The following is a 26,127-nucleotide window of genomic DNA, read 5'->3' as shown; positions in this document are numbered from 1 at the left end:
TCCATTAGATTGTAAACTCCTTGAGGGACGTTTATATTTGTATTTATCTTAAATTGTTTGTTAAGCACTTAGCATGTGCTCTGCTCAGAGTAGGTACTCAAGTACTCCTGCTGATAAAGAGGATAATGTTTCTCTTCTCTGAGCTGGATGCATTTTATGGTGTTTAACAGTTGCTTCACCCAAAGCATTTTGCATTAGCTTATTTGTTTCTGCTAATGCCCATTTGAAGACCGTAGCACCATAATAAACTGATCTGACATTCAGGGGGCTAATGTTATCACGGTTTATGGACTTTTAAATCCCAGAAGTGGGGCTTTAAAAAAAAAATTGGGAGCTTTCAAAGCAAACAAACAAAAAAAACAACAAAAACCCAAAGCCTCCTTGCGCTGTAGTTTCTTTAGATCTGGTGTCCAAAAGGCTGTTTGGGAAGGAAGGAGTTGTTGGGAGGATAGTCATGGTTCGACAAAAGGCAGCCTTCCAGGGAGTCTCTACATGTCAGTCATGTTGCTTAGTCCTTTTAATACCCTTCTCAGTGCTATCATAAGGGGTGCTCAGGCACTTTGGGAATAACTTTTTGTTTCTAGGTGGAGAGTATCAGTGATTCCGCTAGGCGTGTGAGTGGTCGAAGATATGTAAAGCCTCAATCTTTTGGTTTAAAAATTTCTCTTCTGCCTCTTTCCTCTTCGCGTGGATTTATAACACCTGTGAAGAAAATGTGTTGTAGAAAGCACTTGGGTAAACTTTCTTTACCCTTACCAGGAAATTCTGCCATCTCCCCTCTTCATTCCAGTAAAGGTCTTTTGTTACTGAATTTTTAATCTAAATTCTAGTGTTGCTTTTGCATGGCTGTTGTGTTTATGTGAGGCTTTTTTTTTTTCTCCTCCTTGTTGAATGCTATTCTCACTACTTGCAGGGAGCCCAAGCTGGAATGCTAAGCTGGAATGTCTCATGCTGGGGCCTATACCTCAAGTGGTCATGATTTCAAAAGGGCAGCAGTTGATCTGTCTGAGCTCCATTAACCAAATATGGCCCCGTTAGGATGATGTCTTAGCTGATCTTCAGGCTTTCTCACTGTGGATATACAGTTGGTGAGGTCAGCAGCCTGGATGCCAGCCTCTGGAACCTTAAAATTCATCATCATCATCATTATTGGTATTTATTGAGTGCTTACCCTGGGCTTAGCCCTGAACTAGATGCTGAGAAAATGAAAAAAAAAAAATTAACCAGGCACTTACTCTAATGAAAGAAGCAAGGAAACATAAACATGAGCATTCAAATAAATGAAGTGCAAGAGTATAAGTGGGAAGAGTGTATTCATAAGCTTACAGATAAAGTACTGAAGTGCTACAGTTGCGTATTGGGTGTTTGTGTTGGCTGATCAAGAAAAGGTGCATAACCTAGTGATGAAGGCATAGTGCTAGAGGGCCTGGTTCTGTTTCTCTGCTTCCCTTTCCTCCGTGTGACCCAGGGAAAAGTCACTTAACCATTGCAAGCTTCAGGTATCAACTTTTTAATCAAGCTTCAGTTGAGTTTCTCATTCTTCTCAAGTTGGCCATCTGCTTTTAATGAATTGTTTTTGTTTTTTTATGCTGATTCCAGTTGTTACTCGAAGGTTTCTGTGGCAAAGGATTTACACTCAGAATAACACATTCCAAGACAACTAGAAACTCAGAGGCAAGGCGTTAAAGAGCCTGGATTTAAGGATCAATGAGCCAGTAAAAGTTTATTTTGGTTCTATTGGGCAGTATTTTATTTCTCCCTTCCTTCTTAAAAATGTAGTTTTTCCATTTATCAGAGAGATCTTCTCATATTTACTTTTCAGAGGTCTCTAGTCCTGCTTTTCTTTGTCTTTCGCTGCCTACGAGAAGCAGCGTGGCTTAGTGAAAAGGAGTCCGGGCTTTGGAGTCAGAGGTAGTAGGTTTTAATCCCGGCCCCGCCTCTTATCAGTTGGGTGACTTTGGTCAAGTCATTTAACGTCTCTATGCCTCAGTTACCTCATCTTTAAAATGGGGATTAAGACTCTGCGGCCCACTTAGAACAACGTGATAACCTTGTATCTCCCCCTCCCCCCCCCCACCCCGTGCTTAGAACAGTGCTCGGCACATAGTAAGTGCTTAACAAATACCATCATCATTATTATTATTACTGCTAATTTTTGCACTTGTTTGGTTTGGGAGTGCCAAAAGAACTTTCCAAAAGTTCATCCAAGTCTTTGTAGGACAGAGTTTGCAACCCCCACATTCTGCCACTCTCCCATGAAATTACTGAGGGCTATCACTAGTGCCAGCAAGTGGTGAAGATTTCAAATCTATAATCTGCCTAAAGCATAGTTCTTTCAGGCGACTGGAGCTTCTTCTGAAAGCTAAGTACTCTCTCTAATAGTGATACCGAAATGCTATCCTTGACTCTTAATCCTTCCCCCGTCCTCTCTCCCCCTCTTCCCAGAAACCTTTGGGAACCGGGTGTTTGCTTTTAGACTGCAGTGGCAGGATCCCCAGTATGACTTGCTCATATGTCTCCATTTTTTATTTCACTCCATCTGTGCCCAGTGCTACTTAAAGGCATCGTGTGTCCCAATCCCTTTCTGCTGCCCCTGTTGTCCAAGTAATCATTGTAGTATTTGTAAAGTGCTTACTCTGAGCCAAGCACTGTTCTAAGTGCTGGCGAAGATGCAAGGTACTCAGATAATCCCACGTGGGGCTCACAGTCCTAATCCCCATTTTCCAGGTGAGGTCACTGAGGCACAGAGAAATTGAGGGACTTGCCCGAGGTCACATAGCAGACAAGTACGGTGTTGGGATTTGAACCCATGTCCTCTGACTCCCAAGCCCATGCTCTTGCCACTAGGCCATGCCGCTTCTCAAGCAGAGCCCATTCTTGCAGCCTGGTGGGGACACTTCCACATAGAGTGGACATGGCTCAGAACCGCTATGGAGTGGATTGTGACCACTATGGAGACAGAGAACTAAATAAACAGCAAAGCCCATATGGGGACTCTTTTTGTTTTTTGATCTCCGCTGTTCTCAGCCACTGTGGACCGAAATAGTCCCAGACCAAGCTTTGAAGTTGCCTGTGCTGAAGACCCCCAGGGATTATAAAACCTGTTTTTGAGAGATTTTTGAAGTAGTAATAGTATAAATGGTTCTTGAATGTTTCCTGAATGCAGTGCACTGTATTAGATGCTTGGGAGGTGCAACCAAAGCACAAGACACTTTTCCTTGGGAAGAGACTGGCCTAATGGAAGGAAGCCGGGCCTGGGAATCAGAAGACCGGGCTTCTGATCTGGGCTCTGACATTTGTTTGCTGTGTGACCCTGGGGAAGTTCCGTGACTTTGCTGTGCCTCAGTTTCCTAATCTGTAAAATAATAATTATGGTATTTGTTAAGCGCTTACTATGTGCAGAGCACTGTTCTAAGCGCTGGGGTAGATACAGGGTAGTCAGATTGTCCCACGTGGGGCTCACGCTTCTTATCCCCATTTTTACAGATGAGGTAACTGAGGCCCAGAGAAGTTAAGTGACTTGCCCAGGATCACACAGCAGTCAAGTGGCGGAGTCGGGATTAGAACCCACGACCTCTGACTCCCAAGCCTGGGCTCTTTCCACTAAGCCTCGCTGCTTCTCATGTGGATTCAGTACCTGTTCTCTCAGAGCGATAGTCCCTTGTAGGACAGGGACTGTGTCGAACCTGATCATATTGTATCTACCCCTGGGCTTAGTATAATAATGTTGGTATTTGTTAAGCGCTTACGACATGCCGAGCACTGTTCTAAGCGCTGGGGTAGATACAGGGTGATCAGGTTGTCCCACGTGAGGCTCACAGTTAATCCCCCTTTTATAGATGAGGTAACTGAGGCACAGAGAAGTTGAGTGACTTGCCCACAGTCACACAGCTGACACGTGGCAGAGCCGGAATTCGAACCCATGACCTCTGACTGCCAAGCCTGGGCTCTATCCACTGAGCCACGCTGCCTAACAAATATCATTATAAAGCAGCATGGTGTAGTGGATTGAGCACGGGCCCGGGAGAAAAGAGGGCGTGGGTTCTAATCCCGGCTCCTCCACTTGTCTGCTGTGTTGCCTTGGGCAACTCGCTTCACTTCTCCGTGCCTCAGTTACTGCATCTCTAAAATGGGGAATAAGACTGTGAGCCCCATGTGGGACGTGGCCCGAGTCCAACCTGATTACCTTTGTATCTCCCCCAGCAGCTTAGAACGGTGCTTGGCACATAGTAAGTGATTAACAAATACCACCATTATTATTACTGAGCACTTTTTTGCGAGTACAGTACTAAGCCCTTGGAGCAATCAGAACAAATTCAATACCCAGTTGAATATACACCGAACATTCAAATGCTGAGGATGGGTATAAATAAGTTCCTAAGTGCTAAAGATGGTTGTTGGGCTAGTCCACTTGGCTCCCTAACTTGACAGAGTTAAAGGCTCACCCAGAAGCTAGTTTGGTTTATTCGATTTGGAAGCTTTTACTTCAGGCGATTAAGAGTGGGGCCACTTAACTGTATATCACTGAATTAGGAATAAATACAACACAAACAGGGACGCTCTTGTGTTCGGAGCGATCCGGGAAAAAAGGGAGTGTGTAGACGTTGGCCAGCATAATCCTGGTTGAGCCAGATTACCGAACAGAATAATGGCCAAAGTCTAGATTTCGTCAGTGTTACAGATAGGAAAGGCTCCAAGAAGAGAAACAAAGTCTGAGGTTTACAGTCATGGAGTGGCAAAGTGTCCATTTTAAAGCTTGATTGCCTGATTACAAAAGCCACTTGCCATGTGCCGGGCCACACGGACACCCTACGGTTTTTGCTTCGAGGAAAGGGATGGAAAAGGTTTTAGATTGAAATAACCCCAAATCAGCTCACCCTAGCCTCCTTTCTGCCCCAGTCACCTTACCCTATGAAAGATTTCTTCCAGCAGGGACCTGGGCCGGATCAGGATATGGAGCAGGTAACCGGCTAGCAGCAAGAGTCTGACCAGCTCCTCAGACCGAGACTGCTCCCATGATGATTTGCAGGTGAGGCAGAGGCTTCTAGCAGCTCAAACAATCCAAACTGGCTAACCAACTCCTGGCTAATTGTGATTTGACTCTGTGCATCAGGTTGTGTCCCCCCTTTAGTCAAAGGCAAAGTTACAAAGATAATTTTGTAGGTTTGTTTCCTATGGTGGAGTACCTGGACCTAAAGCAGTGGAACTTGTTTACAGTGACGATGCCAGGGTCATGTGGAAACCCATTTCATAAATGGTATTTATTGAGCAAGTACTTTGTGTGGAACGCTCTGCTAAGCGCTTGGAGGAGCACAATGCAGTTGGTAGACAGGATTCAATTCAGTCATTTTTATTAAGTGCTTACTGTGTACAGAGCACTGTACTGAGCGCTTAGGAAAGTACAATACAAAAATAAACAGTGACATTCCCTGCCCACAGTGGGCTCACAGTCTAGAGGGGATGCCTACCCTTAAGGAGCTCACAGACCAACAGAAACCCATTTTGAAGGAAACCAATTGCGAGCATTTAAAATTAATTGTTTACTAGAAACTGAGCAGTAGAAGCAGCATGGCCTAGTAGATAGAGCTTGGGCCTGGGAGTCAGAAGGACCTGGGTTCTAATTCCGGCTCCGCCACTTGTCTGCTGTGTGACCTTGGGCAAATCACTTCTCTGTGCCTCAGTTACCTCATCTGTAATTTGGAGATTAAGACTGTGAACCCCATGTGGGACACAGACCGTCCAACCCGATTCGCTTATATATACCCCAGTGCTTAGTACAGTGCCCGGCACATAGTAAGCACTTAACGAATACCATATATTAAAAAAACAACAAAAAAAATCCCCACAACTGATTTTAAGTGGTGCACATTCATTGATTGATTGAAGGTGAAAGCGTTGTGGATATGAAGGTTTCAACGGGAGCCCGACATTAAGGGGCTCCCAAACAGGGTTTGGGGATTTGACAGCCAAGAGGAAAAGAAACCTGAGAGAACAAGTGAGTTTGTAAGGACAGAGCAGTGAGGGTCCCATTTATGAGAAGCAGCGTGGCTCAGTGGAAAGAGCACGGGCTGGGCAGTCAGAGGTCATGGGTTCAAATGCCGACTCCGCCACTTGTCAGCTGTGTGACTTTGGGCAAGTCACTTAACTTCTCTGGACCTCAGTTATCTCATCTGCCAAATGGGCACTAAGACTGTGAGCCCCACGTGGGGACAACCTGATGACCTCCTATCCTCCCCAGCGCTTAGAACAGTGCTTTGCACATAGTAAGCGCTTAACGAATACCATCATTACTATTATTCCCTGACGGGGGCTAAAAACCAATGTTAATTGTCTTGTAAACAAGTGAAGTACAATAGTTTATGTGAAACACATTTTATAAGGCTTTTAGAAGCCTTGCACTATGTCACTAATTTTTAACCCTAATCCTTTCTTTCCCATTGAAACAGTATCCCAACACAGTTATTTTGGATACCTTGGGGGCTCTGCAGAAATGCAGTGACCTTGTTGTAGGAGGAATACCTATACTTTAATCCTTAGCTTTGTTCATCCAGCCACAATTGAGTTTCTGGTAATATCCATGAAGAATCGACTCATAACTCAGCTTTGGGTCAGCATCTGTTGGTAATGAGAAAACTAAGCAATTCACTGGGCCAAAGATAGACACGCAGCATTTCGGATTGTATTTGGGATGTTGGATTTCCCAGTGCGGAACATTGAGGAATCGGGCAGATTCTCAACCTCAGCAATTTTGCATCTACGGTATTGCTTTGATTGGAAGTGTTTTTATGTCTATCTCCCCCATTAGTTCCTTGAGGGGAGGGATCGTGTCTGCATAACTGCTGTATTGTACTTTCCCAAGTGCTTAGTACAGTGTTCTACACGAATAAGCACTTAATAAATGCCCTTGATTGATTGGAATGTCACATCTTTATATTTCCCACTCAGTAAATATGATTATTACTACTACTACTACTACAGCAACAAGGCATTAGTAGGAAAGATCCAATGGAAAGAAAGTTCAAAAGGCAGAAAAGAGTTCAAGAAAGCCGGCCTACGAAGAAACAGTCATGCAGGCTCAGGAACCCACTCTTCAAACAGATAGGAAGGATAAGCAATCAGTCAGTGTGTATGAGTGCGTACTATGTGCCAAGCACTGTACTGGGCATTTGTGAGAGTTCCACACAATAGAGCTGGTAGACTCATTCCCTGCCCACAAGGAGCTTAGAGTCTAGAAGGGAGAGCAGACATTCAGATGAATTAGAAATAGGGGAAATGGATGTGTACAAAAGTCCTGTGGAGGTGGGGTGAACATCAAGTGCTTGCGGCTTACCGATCAAAATGCATAGGCAAATAGAGGAAGTGAGAGCTTAATCAGGAAAGGCCTTTAAGAGGACGTGTGATTTTTGGTAGGGCTTTGAAAGTGGGGAGAGTGGTGGTCTGTCATATATGAAAGGGGAGGGAGTTCCAGGCCAGAGGGAGGATGTGGGCGAGGGGTTGGCAGCAGGACAGATGTGATCAGGGTACCGCGAGTAGGCAGTTGTTAGAGGCACGAGGTGAGCGGGTCGGGTTGTAGTGAGGTAACGTAGGAGGCCGAGGAACTGATTGAGCGCCTTTAAAACTGATAGTAAGCAGTTTCTGTTTGATGTGGAGGTGGATGAGCAGCCACTGGAGGTTTTTGAGGAGTAGGGAGATGTGGGCTGAACATTTTTTAGAAAAGTGATCCAGCCAGCGGAGAGATGTGGGAACTGGAAAGGGGAGAGACAGGAGGCAAGGAGGTCAGCAAGGAGGCTGATGCGGTAGTCAAGGGTGAATAAGAGAAGTGGATCAGTGTGGTAAGTGATAAGTTCATTCATTCATTCAATAGTATTTATTGAGCACTTACTATGTGCAGAGCACTGTACTAAGTGCTTGGAATGTACAAATCGGTAACAGAGACAGTCCCTGCCCTTTAATGGGCGTACAGTCTAATCGGCGGAGACAGGCAGACAAGAACAATAGCAATAAATAGAATCAAGGGGATGAACATCTCATTAAAACAATAGCAAATAAATAGAATCAAGGTGATGTACATCTCATTAACAAAATAAATAGGGTGATGAAAATATATACAGTTGAGTGGACGGGTGCTGAGCGGAGGGGAAGGGAGGGGGGAGGAGCAGAGGGAAAGAAAGGAAGAGAGGGCTTAGCTGAGGAGAGGTGAAGGGGGGGTAGATGGGGAGCAGAGGGAGCAGAGGGAAAAGGGGAGCTCAGTCTGGAAGGCCTCTTGGAGGAGGTGAGCTTTAAGTAGGGTTTTGAAGAGGGGGAGAGAATGAGTTTGGCGGAAGTGAGGAGGGAGGGCATTCCAGGACCGCGGGAGGACGTGGCCCAGGGGTCGACGGCGGGATAGGCGAGGACAGTGCTTGGATAAGGGTCACCAAGTAGGTTAAACCCAGAACCAGAATCGGGAAGAGCAAATGAGAAAGTCACAAAAGGAGGAAATTAGATCACATTACCAAAAAGGAGCATAAAGATACAGCACAACTGTGTAGGGACAGATTAGAAAAGCTAAAGCTGGAAAGGAGAGGCAATTAGCATGATGCATTAAGGGAAACACAAACAATACATTAAGCAAAATGTTGGCCCCCTGATAGGTAGGATGGGAAAGCTGATAATAAGTGACTCTGTAAAGGCAAAGGCTTTTAATCTTTTTTTCATTTCTGCATTTATGGAGAAGATCGATTACGAACAGTTGACCAGCTCAAATCCCATTTGGATCGGAGGTCATTATTATTATTGTTATTATTACTAGCATTTATTAAGCATTTACTATGTGCAAAGTTCTGTACTAAGTGCTGGGGTAAACATTGGAAAATCAATTAACACACGGTCCCTGACCCACAGAGGGCTCGTAATCTAAGTGGGGAAGATAGACACACAAAACAATAAGAATATATCAGAGACAATTATAGCAATTTAAAAATTCAACATTCCAAAATATTAACAATAAAATTCGCAAAATTAAACAGCACTACTCTGGTCTTCCAGAGCATGTGTTTTCATGACACATTTTGAATAGATTGCTGGTAGGTAATTAGGGAATGTTCTTCAAACAACACACGTCTGTCTGGCTAGAATGCGATGTGATGGTCGTATGCAAATTATAATGTGTTTTTCTCAACTCAGAGTTTCAATCAGTCGTATTTATTGAGCACTTACTGTGTGCAGAGCACTACTAAGCCCTTGGGAGAGTACAGCGCAACACTATAACAGACACATTCCCCGCCCACAGTGAGTTTACAGTCAGAAGGATCTGGGTTCTAATCCCGGTTCTCCTACATATCTGCTGTGAGACCTTGGGCAAGTCACTTAACTTCTTAACTTTTGGATCTCAGTTACCTCATCTGTAAAATGGGGATTAAGAGAGAGATTGCCCCTATGTGGGACAGAGATTGTGTCCAACCTGATTAACTTGTATTGACTTCAGCGCTTAGAACAGTGCTTGGCATATAGTAAGTGCTTAACAAGGACCATGATTAATATTATTATTAGAGGGATAAAGACATTAATAAAAATTATGAATACTTACATAAGTTCTGTGGAGCTGGGGTGGTGGTGGTGAATAAAGGGAGTGAGTCAGGGCAACACAGAAGGGAGTGGAAGAAAAGGAAAAGCGGGCTTAGGGAAGGCCTCTCTTGGAGGCGGTGAGCCTTCAATAAGGCTTTGAAGGTGGAGAGAGTCATTGTCGAAAACGAAAAGGGAGGCTGTTCCAGGCCAGAGGCAGGACGTGGGGAAGAGGTCGGCGAGATAGATGAGATCGAGGTACAGTGAGCAGGTTGGCATTAGAGGAGCGAAGTGCGCGGGCTGGGTTATAGTAGGAGAGTAGCCAGATGAAGTAGGAGGGGGCAAGGTGATTGAGTGCTTTAAAGCCCATGGTGAGGAGTTTTTGCTTGATGTGGAGGTGGATGGGCAACCAAATTTCTTGAGGAGTGGGGAAACCTGACCTGAATGTTTTTGTAGAAAAATGATCCAGGCAGCAGAGTGAAGGGTGGACTGGAGTTTGGAGAGACAGGAGGCAGGGAGCTCAGCAAGAAGACTGATACAGTAGTAAAGGTGGGATAGGATAAGTGCTTGGATTAAAGGGGTAGCCGTTTGGATGGAGAGAAAAAGGCGGATTTTAGCGATGTTGTGAAGGTGGAACCGAAGGGATTTAGTGATAGATTGGATGTATGGGTTGAGGGAGGGGTAAATAAAGGGGAGCAAATCCAAGCGCAAGGGCGACGAAGACGGTAGCGGGCTGAAAAAAATCTGAAGATTCAAGAGGAGTCTGCATAAATTCCTAGACAAAGAGGTTCTTTTAATTGTTTACCAGAGGAGAAGTTAGGGATTTTAGCTCACCCCTAACCATTAGGATGGGTATCACGAAGGGGAGCTTTCATGCTATTCTCCCAAGTGTGCTGATGCCACTGTCAAAAAAAGACTATTGGGCCAGATGGGTCTTTGCTCTGACCTGCTTAAGGTTCCTATCAATCAATCGATGGTATTTATTGAGCGCTTACTGTGTCCAGAGCACCGTACTAAGCTCTTGGGAGAGTACAGTACAACAGAGTTGGTTAGACACCTTCACTGCCCACTGGCAGCTTACAGTTTAGAGGCTTATGTTTTCTCAGCACATTGTGGCAAAATCAGTATTGCTGAAGGAACTTTTGATTTCTTTGTTTTGATACACTTATTATCTCATTTTAAATTGCAGTTACAAGTTTGTGTGGTTTCTTTTTTTTTTTTAGTTGAAAATAAAAACCTAACAGTCTGTGCTAGCAGATGTGTGCCCAGAATTTTCATTGGAAATTTCATTTGGTGCCAAAGACTGGTTTTAGTTGCATATCCATTTTGCTTCAACTGCCTAGTTCAGCACACATGATTTAGTCTGTTAGTCCTTTAGCATGTAATTAAGTTTTATGTTAAACATGTTGTACTTGTTGCACTACAGTAAAAAACCACATCTGTGCTCGATTTTTTTTCCCCCCAAGAAAGAGTTCTGTATGAAATCTGTGTGTGCTATGATAAGATGGAATTACCTGGTGCAGAACCAAAATTGGGTGATATATTCATAAATTATAACTTTTAATCTTGGCAACATTTAAGTGTAATATAACCATTATTCATCAACAACAGGCCTGAAAGTTTAGACCTACTCAGATCATTTGGGGCTACTTGATTATAAAGACATTTAGTTATGCTTTCCCCATAACCCTTTTTCAGAATCATAGAGGAGGGAGAGTCACAGCACGAAAGAGAATGCCGTTGAAGACAATGAGATGGAAAGCCCATCTAGGAAGTTGATGATGACCTTCCAGCTGAGAATAATTAGCTGAAAGTAGTGGTTGTTTTAAGAGCTGTGTGTGTGTGTTTAATATGCAACCGAACTCTGGACTGCCTATTTAATTAGCATGAGCTTAATTTAGTTTAAACTAAGGTTGCATCTCTGTTGCCTTTAAGCTCACTTTAAGCAATTTACTATGGTTTTCAATTATTTAGGTTCTCTGTATACTGCGTAAGATTATGCAAACTCAGAACAGATGAACCTATTATATAGGAAATCAATTATACTGAGAAGTATAATTACTTGAACGTACACACCTTAAACTACCATATCGCTTCAAGAGTAAGGTGAAATTTGGGGGACTGTCTTTAGTGAGCCAAAGCCAAGGTTTGGCTTAAAGTGGCCCAGACAGCTGCGGCCACTTCACTTATTTGTCCCTCCCCATATCCCTTTTCTCCTAAGTCAGTGCAAGAAGGAAGGGGTGAAGTCTAGGACAGAAAGTGCTGAAGATAAGTCTGTGTTCTCTCCTTTCAATTCTGTGCTTACCTTTCTTTCCCTTTGTATATGTCCTTCTGGCTTCCTTCTTTTTAAATGGTATTTGTCGAGCCCTTACTATGTGTCAAGCACTGGTCTAAGCCCGGGCACATTTGTCATGACTTCTGATGCTTTTTCAAACCAAGCCTCCAGTTGTCTCATGTTCAGATTACTTTAGATAAATGAACTCTGCCCCATGTCTTACCGCCCCAACCCCCCAAAAAAGAGGTAGAGGATGTCAATTGAAATGAAAAAGAAGAAAGGTAAAGAAAGAGGACCACTGGAGTGATTTTTTTTCAGAAGCCAGAGACAAGTGACTGACACGCAGAAGCAGTGGGGTAACGTGAATGGGAAGGTGGAATTGCCTTTCCATCCTGAAGTCACTTAGTTTCCTTGGGCCTCAGTTTTCTCATCTGTAAAATGGGAATAAGGTACCTGTCCTTACTCCCTGTGAACTTCAGTATGAAACAGGGTCTGTATCAGATCTGGTTATCTTAGCCCAGAGTATGCACTTAATAAATGCCATAATAATTACTATTATAATAATGTACTCAGTTCTGCTATAATGTGTGTTTTCCACTTTGCATTTTCACAAAACCCCGACATTATAGGAGAACTGGCTCTATCGGAACTGGGGAGAGAGGTTGGCTAAATTTTCTGGTCAAGTTGGTTTCAGAGCAGTATCGTAATGCTGTAAAGATCTAGGTAGTTTATGTTAGCTGATAGGTGGATAACTTTAATTTTTGCAAAGTCATCAATGTGCACTCCTAAAATCTTCCTCTTTAGGGAGGAAAAAGCATCGAACTTGGGGTTGAGACTTGATGTTGGTTTTAGTTACCAGTGTCAGTCGGTCAGTCATAGTACCTATTGAGCGTCCACTGTTGGGAGAGTACTGACCTAGGCATGTGAGGTTGAGCAAAAAGAAAACATTACCATCAACCATGACTCGGGAAAGAGATACACAAAACTAATGGTACAGTTTTCCTGTCGTATAAACTTACAGTGCACCCAGTCCTGGAGATACTTTGAAGTTCTAGTCCCCACGTCACAGGAAGGTCATAATATTGCTGGAGAAGGTACAGAAAAGGGCAACCAAGGTGATCAGGAGGGTGGAGAGGTTCAGTATATAACTGGGAGACAGAAGGACCTGGGTTCTAATTCCGCTCCGTTATGTCTGCTGCATTACTTTGGGCAAGTCACTTCACTTCTCTGTGCCTTAGTTATCCAATTTGTAAAATAGGAATTAAGACCGTGAGCCCTTTGTGGGACAGGGACTGTGTTGAACCTCATTAACTTGAATCTGCCCCAGTGCTTAGTATAGCACGTGGAACATAGTAAGTGCTTAACAGTGTCATTTTTAAAAAAATATGAGATTACACTGAAAAGATTAGGAGTCTTCAGTTCAGAAAGGTGAAAGCTGAGGGAGGATATGTTTGAAGTTTATAAAATTATGAAGTGGGAAGACAAGGCTAACCCAAATTGCTATTTACAAAATCCCACAAGAAGATTAGTCTGTTTGGTCATCGAAGGTTGAGGCTCTGAAACAAACTAAAGGAAACACTGCTTTACGCGGCAGGCGGTAAGCATATGGAGTTGTTTGCCACAGAAAGGTTGTGCAGGCTGAAAGTATCGATAGCTTCAGGACAGGTGTGGATAAATTCAGGGATGAGAGGTCCTTATTGGGTTACTGGAGAGAGAGTTAGGAATCTTAGAGGGGGAAGTGAGGAGCTTTAGATGGCTTGAGAAAGGCTAAATTAGATATATGGATGGTAAGTCTATGATGGGTTATTAGAAGAAAAAGTTATGCAGAGTAGGTAACTATGGGAGTCAGGGGTATGAAGGAGGAAAGAAAATGTAGGGGGAGATCCGTCAGCACTTGGCCTCTTTATTCTATTTCTTTCTTTAACTGATGCTGTGTGTGTGTGCGTGTATAGATTACTGTAAATGAGTAGAGAGATATGTGCGCAGATATACCTACATCTATCTACTCATTTACAATAATCAAGACAGGAGCAGGTGGGGATTTTGCCTGAAGGCACAGCCAGTAGTTGGAAGGCGCAGGAAAATATAAAAAGAGAACACAGACTTGTTTTCGCTCTTTCTGTAGCATATTTTATCCTAAGTTCTACTCAGGACTGGCGCAAGCCTTGCACGGGCCCCGGACTGATCTGTTTTGCGAGGCTTCCATGTGGTGTGTGTAACATCACTGGGAAGCCGGCAGGGGAGATTGAGCGATTGAGATTGATTGTCCAGGGCCTCCTCTCCATGACCGATTGATTCCACCAAGACCTGGGATGGGGAGGCATACCCGATCCCCAAGGACATCCAGATGCCTCGAGCAGCACACTCAGCTTCTCAGTTGGGGTTCTCCATCTCCCCAGGCCAAATGGCCAGGCTTCGTGGAGCGATCTCCCGGTGGATAGGGTGAGTGGGCTGCTGCCCAGAGACCGTCCGAGCGGAACAGGGCGTGTCTGTCGATCAGGGAGCCGATGGCAGGTCGCTGCCTGGTCCGCAGGTAAGATGAAGGGCAAATAAGCCAGCTCTTGGTCCTTTAAGACTCAGCTAGCCGGGAGGGAGGGAGAGAAGACTGCTTTTTCCCCTGAGTCAGGAATTTGGAGACGCCCTCTGGTTGCTGGGGAAACAGCAGCTGCACTGAGCTGAGGGGGGAAGAGAGAAAGAAAGAGTACAGAGACAGGTGCAGCTGTTGAGCAGGGAGACCTGCAAGGCTGAGCCCAGGTGGGCATGGAGGGCGGGTCCCAGCTGGCCCCATGGGTTGCCCCAGGCCCGTGGGTTGGATGAGAGCAGCCGAACTGTGTGTTCCGTTCGTCTCCTCCTCCTCCAAAGATGCCGTCCCCATCTCTTCCCAACGTCCTCATCTCTCTGCCCCCTCTGCCTTCATCTTTCCTATCGTCTCAACCTGAGCACAGGCCACTCCGTCTTCCAGTCACCTGTGGGCACTGTTCCTGGCAACAGGCTCAGTTGCGGAGAAGGGAGGATGTTCCGCCACAGGAAGGGGAGTGAGTAGGAGGGCCGTAGAATCCGTGCGGCTGGACTTGTTGGGAGATTTCCGGTGGTTCTCGGCCCTGAATCCTAGTCGAAATAGCCCCTGGAGTCACTTTAGGAGCCCCCAGGCCCCTGTTAGCCCCTGCTGGATTTTAAACCTCTCCAGTTAATCCCTCTAGACTGTAAGCTCCTCGTGGGCAGGGAATGTGTCTGTTTTTGTATTGTACTCTCCCAAGGGCTTAGTACATCGTCCCGCACACAGTAAGTACTCAGTAAATACGATTGATTGACTGACAGTTCTTCCCTTCCCAGGACAGGCAGGATTTGAACATCCCTGTCCGTGCAGAAGCAGCGTGGCTCAGTGGAAAGAGCCCGGGCTTGGGAGTCAGAGGTCCTGGGTTCGAATCCCGGCTCGGCCACCTGTCCGCTGTGTGACTGTGGGCAAGTCACTTCACTTCTCTGTGTCTCAGTGACCTCATCTGTAAAATGGGGTTTAATTGTGAGCCTCACGTGGGACAACCTGAAGACCCTGTATCTCCCCCAGCACTTAGAACAGTGCTCTGCACATAGTAAGCGCTTAACAAATACCAACATTATTAAACCCCAAATCTCTGCACCCCTTTCACTGCCATTACTCCTTGGTTTAAGCCCAGTTATCTCTCTGAAAACAAGGGCATCATTCAGGGACTAGTATACCACCCCTCTCCAGGGTTGACTACGGTGGACTTGTGAGAAAGGACTCCCTCCCTTGACTTCACAGGTCCTGGAACCTGGAGCTTCTCTGGCCTCCCCCCCAGGCAGACACCAAGATCAGCGATCTCGGCAACATTTAATAGTCTCCTCGCAGGTATTCTCAACACATTAATCAGATTAGAAATGAATAATTCCCATCTGAACTGCCTGTCCCAAGATCTAACATGTCTCTTCCTCTCCCCCCGCGTGCCTTCCTCCCCTCCCCCGAGAAAGCACCCTTTCGACTTTCCTGTAGGCATTCTGATGCTCACGTTCCTCTAGTGCTTTCCCCTCTTCTCTAGAGGCAGCCCAGGTTCCAGTTGCACCCTCTGCAAATCCTTTGGATGCCAGGATGTATCACTACCGGTCTCCTTGATCGTGTCCCCCCGCCCCCGGTGAGCCTCGCTCCCCCGCAATCTTATCCTCCAGACCCCTAAAACCTCTGGGTATCTTGATGCTCTGAGATGCGATCCCTTCCTCTGCCCTTCCGGAGTCACAGCTCCAAGCCTTCCCTGTGCCCTGAACCTCCCGGGGTCGCGGCTCAAACCTTCTCCCCTCCCTAAAATGGCTGAGGGTCTTCTTCCTTCCCCATCTGCCTGGCCCCACTTGGTCCTTCCCAATCCTTCCCTCCGATTGGCTGGATTGATACCATATAAAGAATTAGCTGCTCAATTAAACTTCCCTCAGGGAGGGACACTTAGGAATAAATCTCCTCCCCCTCCTGAGTTTGGGGTTAGCGGATGACCATCATAACTTGAGAATGGGTTTTTATTGGCATTGCAGCGATGCTGTCTTAACTTGCTTGAGTGTGAGTGCTTGGATTGCCCCTCATTTTAGCAATTTTAGCAGTAAAAATGCCCCAAAATCCTTCTCTCTCTCTCTCTCTCTCTCTTTTTTTTGGGAGGGGGGGAACAATATGATGCCGACACCCAGAATTTCAGATTCCAACTCTTCGTGACATCAGGAAAGCTCTTAATTAAAGAACGTATACTTGAGCTTGTGGTGATCAAGAGCAGGACAATGTCGAAGAAATGAATTGAGGCCCTTACACATTTCAATTCATAAAAATCTGACTTGTTTATTTTTCAGTTATGAAGTGTAAGCTAATATTGAACTTTTCATTCATTTGTATTGAGTGCTTACTGTGTGCAAAGCGCTGTATTAAGCACTTGGGGTAGTACAATATAACAGTAAACAGGCACATTCCCTGCCTGTGCAAATTTCCTTATTAGATTACCTTATTTCACCTCTTGTTTTGGGGCAGGTATTTTTTTGGTAGGGGTGACACCCTGACTATACAGGGTTTAGGTAACTGAAGTAAAATTCTGAGCCTAGTCTAAAAAGGGGTGGGTGGGTAGGGAAAAGGGAAAACTTTGCCTATGAGCTGTCTCAAACTTTATCCCCTTATTTTCTATGATTGATTAGTATGGAAGTTCTCTTAATTTTCAGCTCCCCAGTCAGGTGTGAGCAGCTGGTGAAACCATTCTTATTGGATCTCTTGAATCTTCTAACCTGATCACTCAAAAGTGAAATTCATTCAGTGGTATGTATTGAGCGCTTACTGCGTGCAGAGCACTGTACTAAGAGCTTGAAATTGAGATCAGAGGGATGGAAGCACAACAGCAGTCACGCAGAATGGCTGCTGGATATTATAAAGTCGAGGGTGATGATTGATTTCGTAACTGCAGAGCAACAAAAGCCAAGTGTCTTCTCAAACAACGGGAGAAAATGTTTGATGACTCTACATTGGAATCAGTATTTCCTGAGCAAGCCGAGAAAGGAGAACTGACCTGAATAGAGCAGCAGGCTGTGCTTGAGAATGTACTTCATTCAGCAGCTATTCTGCGTGACTGCTACTGTCCTTCTATCTCCGCTCATTTCTTCTCTAATATGGGGTTCGCCTTCTTGCCAAGCTCTCTGCATTCAGGAAAACTCCCACTTTAAGGACTCGCTCGTTCCTACCCTGAAGCACGTTGGATCCGGACTGCCTTGAGATGTCGAGTGAATGTTTCCCAATCCTGAATAGCTTTCTGCTCAGAAAGCATGGCGAGAACTTGTGTTCTGACCGAAACGAATGTATTTGCCTATGGTGAAAATTGTTGGATAGTGAGGGCAGATTCAAGTGCTTCAGCTGGAATTTGTCTGCTGGCTGCTGATGGTTTACCAGGGAAAGAAAACCAGGGAAGAATTGTTCTGTCGACATTAACTATTAATTGAATTACTATTTGGCTACCATTCATTGATATCCAGTTGCCTTTAATGCCACATAACGTTGCTATTTCACTTCTTTCGGCACTGTGAGTACAGTATTTATGCCAGTGATGCTGAATCATGGAACTGTGATTACTCATTACCTCCTAGGAAATGAGCTCTCATTCCACTCATGTGATTCTTCTTGGCCTTGGAAATTATATAATATTTGCCATATTTTTGAGGGGGTCAGTCTCCACCGGGCCTTTTCTAATCATCCCTGGTGGTAGGTAGGGGCAATAGATCTATTCTAGTTCAACTTATTTGTTAACATTAACAAATATAATGGAATTTATACTCCATCAGCAGTAACGAGAACAGTTGTTGCTCAGAAAGAACACCGCTTGTTGCATATGAACAGTCCAGATTGGAAGTTGAGGTTATAGGATTAAAGCAAAACTATATTCCCTAATGGAGGAAATTTCACAGATATAGGTGTTGGACATACCTTCTTCTGGAAAGATCTTCCCTACTTAGAAGAACCGTTTTCAGATTTTCAAAAGCAATCACAACTCTTTAGTCTTCTAAATCTGACTGATCTTTTGCCTTGCGGAAACAAAAGTCTTTTACTTCATTATCAGCACACATGGTAGATATGATACTATAGAGAAGCAACGTGGCTTAGTGGAAAGAGCACAGGCTTGGGAGTCAGAGGAAGTGGGTTCTAATCCTGGCTCTGCCACTTGTCCTCTGTGTGACCTTGGGCAAGCCACTTAACTTCTCTGTGCCTCTGTTACCTCATCTGTAAAATGGGGATGAAGACTGTGAGCCCTACATGGGACAACCTGATGACCTTGTATCTACCCCAGCGCTTAGAACAGTGGTTGGCACATAGTAAGTGCTTAACGAATACCATAATGATCGTTATTAATTATTATTATTTCTACAATGACAAAGGAATGGGAAGTTTTTACAAAGACTCAGCTCACCAGGCTCAACCCACAAAAAGCCGTTTGCAGTGTAAGATTTATTGAGTGCTTACTATGTGCAGAGCAGTATACTAAGCACTTGGGAGAGTAACAATACAACGGAATTAGCAGGCACATTCCCTACCCATAACGAGCTTCTAGTTGAGAGGGGGAGGCAGACATTAATATGAGTAAGTAAGGAATTTACAACATATAATTTAAAGATATGTACATAAGTGCTGTGGGGTTCGGGGGTTGGTGGGGTTGGATCAAAGTGTCTTATCATGGGGAAAAGTGACTGGGCCACCTAGGATTTGTAGTGTAGCTCAGTGGAAAGAGCACGGGCTTAGGAGTCAGAGGTCATGGGTTCGAATCCCGGCTCCGCCACTTGTCAGCTGTGTGACCTGGGGCAAATCACTTAACTTCTCTGGGCCTCAGTTACCTCATCTGTAAAATGGGGATTAAGACTGTGAGCCCCATGTGGTACAACCTGATCACTTTGTAGCCCCCCAGTGCTTAGAACAGTGCTTTGCACATAGTAAACACTTAACAAATACCATCACTATTTATTGCTATTGTTTTTGTCTGTCTGTCTCCCCCGATTAGACTGTAAGCCCGTCAAAGGGCAGGGACTGTCTCTATCTGTTACCGATTTGTACATTCCAAGCACTTAGTACAGTGCTCTGCACATAGTAAGCACTCAATAGATACTGTTGAATGAATGAATGAATTTGTTAACTGAAGAGTTCTTGTCTTTCTCAGCCACTGTGCCAAATAGCAACTTGGGATCCCCAGCACTATTTTCTCCCTTTTGAATAAGAGAAAGGCATCCTGAACACACCCAGGATCAAAACAGTGGCTCCTCGCTAATTATATTGTAGTAGGCGAGAGGGACCTGAAATATATTCCAATCCTGCAGCTCTGCATGGAACCTAAGTGGTGGATGAGTCGTCTGTTATACTCCAAACTTTCAGTGATGATGCACCAAATGTACTGTTTCAAAAAATTGGATTCCCAACAGAGAAACGGCACTGCCTAGGGGAAAGAACATGGGTCTGGGAGTCAGAGGATCCTTTTTTAATGGTACTTGTTAAGTGTTTACTATGCACCAAACACTAAGAGCTAGAGGAGGTACAAGTTCATCGGGTTGGACGCAGTCCCTGTCCCACATGGGGCTTACAGTGAGTAGGTGGGAAAACAGGTATTTACTCCCCATTTTACAGTCGAGGAAACTGAGGCACAGAGAGGTCATGACTCGCTCAAGGTCACACAGCAAGCAGTTGGCAGATCCTGGATTAGAACCCAGATCCTATGACTCCCAGACCCACGTTCTTTCTGCTGAGCCACAATGCTTCCCTCACTTCCATCCCCTCGCTGACACTGTGCTTCTTCTAGCTTGGGACTCCTTCCCTCTGTAAATCCAACAACCACAACCCTCTCCATATTCAAAGTGCTCCTGAAAGCCCACCTCCTCCAAAATGCCTTCTCTGAATAATTTCCAGTAGGATATAAGTTAAAGACGTCAGCCATCTCTAATATTTATGTACTTTCTGATAACTATACTCAGCACTCAAGTATATATGTGTATTCAATTATTTATTTTTCTGGCTCTGTAAATACTTTTATGTCTCTCTCCTCCATTAGAGTGTAGGCTTTTTTATGGTATTTGTTAAAAGCACACTAGGTGTCAAACACTGTTCTAGGCACTGGGATAGATACGAAGAAATCAGGTTGGACAGCGTTCCTTCCCCGTATAGGGCCCTCAGTCTGTCGGAGGGAGGAGGATTTAATCCCCATTTTACAGATGAGTTAACTGAGACACAGAGAAGTTACGTGACTTGCCCGTGTTCCCGCAGCAGACAAGGCAGGGAATGTGTCACTTTTGTACTTCCCAAACATTTAGTACAGTGCTTTGCACCCAGTGAGTGCTCAAGAAATGCTACTACCTCTTATCAGTATTGATATTTGGTGGGCATATTTGGGGACTGTGTGCCATATAATTTTTGGTTTCTAAAACTGAAAGGCCGTAAAAACTCAATTTGCTTTTTTCCGGCTATATTTTTGGTCATCCGTGTTTGAACAGTGAATTTGCATTCTGATCCTTGTTCACTTACACTGTTTAGGGTTTTCAGTTTTATCTAACAGTGATGAATTGTTCTGGCCTAACATCTAACAAGGGAATAAAATAATGGAAAATGGTTATGATATTACCATTTAAACTCTAAACAAACAAATTTAAGGGTCGACTGTCTAACAGTTTCTCTAATTTCCTTTAGAAGTGAAATAGACTCGTGGTCAAATAGGTCAGGATGAGTTTTGCAGAACCTTCTCAAGTGAATAACTTAATAATGTTTTTGGAGCCTGCAAGGTAAAATATTAATGGTAAAATGTACTGGTAAAGGAATGTAATGCAAAATAATACCATTTTTTTAAAAAATCATAAAATTGTTTTTCATGAACTGATATAAGGAAATAAATGCAAAATAAACTTAGTTTCCACGAACGCCAAGCTTGGATGACATACAAGTTTTTCACTTGCAGAAAAATAGCTAACCATCTGGTGATAAGCAGGCATCCCTAACAGATGTTTCCAAATAAAATGACTTCATCAGTTTATTTCTCTTGTTCCTATTAAAACAATGAACTGATGGCTCGTTGGCTGTAATCCAAGTGATATTCAATCAGTGGAATTTATTGAGCACTTACTGTGTACACAGCATTGTGCTAAGCGCTTGGGGGAGTGTAGTCCAAAAGAGTTGGTAGGCACGTTCCCTGCCCACAGGAAATTGTGAGAGCATGTAGATAATATAACTTATATAGGATGAGTTTATATTCTCTCTCCTGAATTCCTTTTGGCCATGAAATCACTTTTATAAAATGCACTCTACTAATTTTCCAGTAGATGTATATAAAGGGTTCTCCAAACTACATAAGTAGGCAGTTTTTTAAATCCTTAAAGTCTCCATTGGTAAGTCATCAAGGCTTCAAATGTAAAAGAAATGCCAAGGTTGGCATTGCCGGAGGAATCTTAACTTGCTAACGTACTTAAGTGCAAACTTTAAAATGACCCCTATGCCATATTGATAAGTTAATATTACTATAAGAGCAGAATTTTGCATTGATTTAACTCCTCTACATTTATAGTTGAATCAGTGTTTCACTGACTGGGATTTCAGGTGAATGTTTGTTTTTGGGAAGGCCAAATGCAAAACACTGGAGTCCATGTGTTTGTTTTGGTTCAGTCACCTATTTTAGCACACTTTCTCTGACAGTCTTTCAATCATTTGTTTTATTGAGCGCTTATTGTGTGCAGAGCACTGTACTGAGCGCTTGGGAGAGTACAGCAGAGGAACTTAACAGACACATTCCCTGCTCACAGAGATGCAGGGTTTAAGTGCGTTGGTGGCGGTGTGGGGGGAGACAATAGGGTGGAGGGGAGGGTATTTGGTCTTTGTAGGTTGTTAATTGCGTCACTACGTTTCAGTTGGGTCAGTCCTTTATGTGCAATTATGGAATTACTCCATGCCTATGTCAAATCATGTAATTCTTTAAGATCATTGGAAATAAAGATGACTGCAACTGTATATAATCAGATTATTATTGCCAAATATGGCTGTTTAAATGTGTTGTTCTCATTAAGGATTAACACACTATAAAGCTGCAGGTTTCAGGCAGTTTTTCCCTCTTCCCCAAATCCACATGCAGTCCCATTCTCCTGTAACATGGAGGTTACATTCTTGACAAATCCTGCTTTGAGGGAAAACTTAAATTATGCCTTAAATCTCACCTCTTAGCCAACCCAGCATTGAAAACCGAACCTTTCAGAAAAGAAATTAGAGGGTACTGTAGTTATGGTGTTATTATGGAAAATGGGTTGCAACTTAATGTTAGCTACTTCAAGAAACTGCATGGAGAGGAGGAAGGTTTAAAAACATTTATAGATTGAAATTGTACCTTGTTGAAATATATATATAATATGCATATATTTAAATATGTGTGTGCATTTGTATGTGTGTATACATATACCTATATATGTACATATGTCTTTGTCATTTAGAACTGATGAATTCCAAAACAGAAGTGATGCTATGAGCTTTCCCTGAGTCCTGTTTCTTCTACCTATGTATTTTCTTTTCATCTGCGTTCAGAGAGAAATTACATGGTTTTTACATATACATTTTCAGTGGGTTGCTAGGGAGAAGAAATTAGGTCAAACAGGTTTTACCAATGGAAGAAGAACAAAGATGACTAGAAGAAAAGATGTATAAATGGTGAAAAATCTTTTTTTCTCCCCCCACCCCCTAACAGTAAGCCAAATGTCTGGTCTTATTATCTTAAAAAGCAGATTCTCAATTTCAGGCTGCTAAACTTTTGTTTGCTTGCTTTTCAGCCCTGTCACTGAGACCTTTTGGATGTCTGCTGAGGAAAACTTAGAGAGCTCTAGGTGCCCAGGATTCAGTGGCTGGGCCTGCCTCTGAGACATTTTCTTTTTGCTTTATGCCTGAGCAAGGTGGTCCAAGTGCTGAGGAGATGAACGGAGAACAACAATATGACACAGGTATTAGAGTAACATTCTGTCTTTTGGGTGAAATTTCTGATCAGCCCCAGATTTAAGTAGATGGACTGTGTACTGTGCTGTATTTTTAACTTACAGTTGGTGAAGTGAGGAACGAATCAGTCAATCAATCTGGTATTTATTGAGCATTTACTATGTGCAGAGCACTGTACTAAGCACTTGGGAGAGTCCCAATGCAACAGAGTTGATAGACACGTTCCCTGCCCACAATGAGCTTACAGTCTAGAGGGGGAAACAAGGAAACAATTTCTGAGACACAGATTTAAAATTCTTGAACAAATGAATATGATCTCTAAAATCGAACGAAAGTTCATAGGCCTAATTGATTAACTGTTTCTAGATCTACTTTGCCTTTCCTCTGGGAATGAAAACTCCCCCTTTGAAGGTGCAAAAGAGGGCTGGTAGTAATAATAAAACTTGAGGTCATGTAAAACCTAATCTGAGGAACGCAAAGAATTTTATAAACTTCTCTTAGGTCTCACTATATTACCTTCAACATCATCGTTAACAGATCTTAAGGGACATACTGTATCTATTTGTGCTGCTTTAAAACCTGGATTCTAACAGTCTAAACGATTACTGTAGAGGAGGCTTTTGCTTATACCAAGTAGTTCTGAATTCTCTGCAAAAAAATAAGTGCTCTAAACGGAATCTGTCTCCCCCCGCTCTAGACTGTAAGCTCGTTGTAGACGGGGAATGTGTCTGTTTATTGTTGAACTCTCCCAAGCACTCAGAACAGTGCTCTGCACACAGTAAGCGCTCAATAAATACGATTGAATCAATGAATTTAATGTACATAGGCTCAGTTGCTTCTCTTACCTGTAATTTATTTTAATGTCCATGTCCCCCGTTTGACTGTAAGCTCCCTAAGGGCAGGGATTGTGTCTACCAACTCTGTGGTATTGTTGTCTCCCAAGCGCTTAGTACAGTGCTCGGCACACAATGCACTCTCAATAAATACTATTGATGGATGGACTGAGTGCTAATCTACAACTGAAGGTATGAAGAAATGAGCTGCGGTATATGGTTTCAAGGCTAAGAGACCTCCAGGAATCTTAGCAGTGGTGTCACCTGAAGCAGAAGCTTCCCCTTAAGCCTGCTCATTTCATTGCAGGAGGTGGAATTTCAATTATTCATTTCCATGTTCTTACAAGATAGTTAACCTAGAAACAATTGACAGGTGACAGTAGTGGTATTTTAGAGTCGAGGAAAGCCCGTGGCAAGTTGGATAGGAAAGCAGTGTAATGGAATAGTTTAACCTTATCCTAACATAAGAATGCTGCTTTTTACACAGGTTTTCACACAGGCAGGGCAGTTCTGGAGATTTCCAATGTTAGTGTTTGTTTTGTTGTTTTATGGTATTTAAGCGCTTGCTATGTGCCAGGCACTGTACTAAGCGTTGGGGCAGAGACAAGAGAATCAGGTTGGACACAGTCCTTGTCCCACGTGGGCCTCCCAGTCTTCATCTCCATTTCACAGATGAGGAGACAGAGGCCCAGAGAATGAAGTGACTTGCCCAAGGTCACACAGCAGACAAGTGGCAGAGTCCGGATTCGTGCGCTGACTGAGCTTGGGCGAAGCGCATGAATCCGGAGCCCGATCCACAGACCGGATTGGGCTGGGTCAGTTCAGAATACACTTCAGCTAGATTGGAGCCAATCTCCACACTTCCTATCTCGGGGCCCTTCTCTTGCTCTCCCAATTTAAAGCCTCTGAGGGCTCGGCAGCTGGAAAGTGCAGGGCGCTGGTGACCTATTCGCACATACCTCGTTGTTTCCTTCCCAGCAGCGCATCAGGAAATGCCATTTATGTGTGACAGCACCGCCTAAATTCGGCCGCACCCCCATCTCAAATTTTGGCCTACCCTCTCGTCCAGCCCTTGTCAGACCTGGTTGCCGTAGTCCTACGTCTCAGCTCAAACTAGAGCAGGCAGGGCCAGATGGAGAATTTTCAGCCTTACGGGACTCTATCAATCAGTCAGTCGTATTGGTTGAGCGCTTACGATGTGCAGAGCGCTGTGCCGAACGCTTGGGAGAGTACAGTACAACAGAATTAACGGACGTGTTCCCTGCCCATAATGTGCTTACAGTCTACCGCACATCTCTTCTCCTGCTTCCTAGATTGCACTGTCTGAGATCCGATTTTTAATATAGAACAGCTCATTAATCTGCAGATTTGATTTAATTAAACCCTTCTTGGGAAGACGGTAAAAACGGGCTGTAGATACTGATCACCGTTATTCACTTTTTGGGCACTCTGGGTAATTTTAGGCCGATTCTGATCTGATATTAGAGGGAAAATGCATTTTCTCAAATAAATGTTTTAATATTTCTGAATCCTCTAAAATGAAGTCTAATTAGTGTAGATTTCAATGGATGTGACTTAAGATATATTTATTGTCTGTCTGTACAATTAGAGAAGTGGAAAAAATTGAGGGCTCGCCATTTAATATGATGCGGCATTTTAATTAAAGAGCAATACATCATTGTGCTTTTCATACCTTTCCCCATCAAATAATATTAAACAAATTCAGGGAGATGAAAGCGCAGCACTTTAACCTTCATGGAGAAATAGGCCACTTAAATCTTGGGAACGCAAACATTATAAAGAAATATCCCAAAACCAATCCTCTGTGGAGTGTGCGCTTGAAAGTAAACAACAAAAGACAACTAAAATGCTATGTTTAATTATATTCCAGAGTTTAGGTCTAGCTATACTTTACCAAAATAGACTTATGTGAAGTTGTAGCGTAATGATATCTTTACTGTAGTGGTCTAATAAACAGAAATTGAATAGCCGATTATTTCTTTTATTCTAATCCTGTT

The 26,127-nt window shown here is 43.6% G+C and overlaps 1 protein-coding gene across 5 annotated transcripts in view; it reads left to right on the top strand.

The window, feature by feature from the left end:
• SFMBT1 (Scm like with four mbt domains 1) overlaps positions 1-26,127 on the top strand; it is a 139,081-nt gene that overhangs the window by 52,935 nt on the left and 60,019 nt on the right. For 4 of the 5 annotated variants that reach the window (XM_029051381.2, XM_029051376.2, XM_029051375.2 and 1 more), the window contains one exon: positions 23,117-23,284. In XM_029051381.2, coding sequence (XP_028907214.1) covers positions 23,224-23,284 — 61 coding nt within the window. In that variant the 5' untranslated portion in view covers positions 23,117-23,223. Of the gene's footprint in view, positions 1-4,937; positions 5,030-23,116; positions 23,285-26,127 lie in introns of those variants that run through there. The other variant, XM_039910220.1, reaches the window with a different exon arrangement.

This window comes from Ornithorhynchus anatinus, chromosome X1, assembly GCF_004115215.2.
Source record: "Ornithorhynchus anatinus isolate Pmale09 chromosome X1, mOrnAna1.pri.v4, whole genome shotgun sequence".
NCBI classification, from domain to species: Eukaryota; Metazoa; Chordata; class Mammalia; order Monotremata; family Ornithorhynchidae; genus Ornithorhynchus; species Ornithorhynchus anatinus.
The sequence above is the reverse complement of the archived record's forward strand: the minus strand, read 5'-3'. Positions and strand labels throughout refer to the sequence as shown.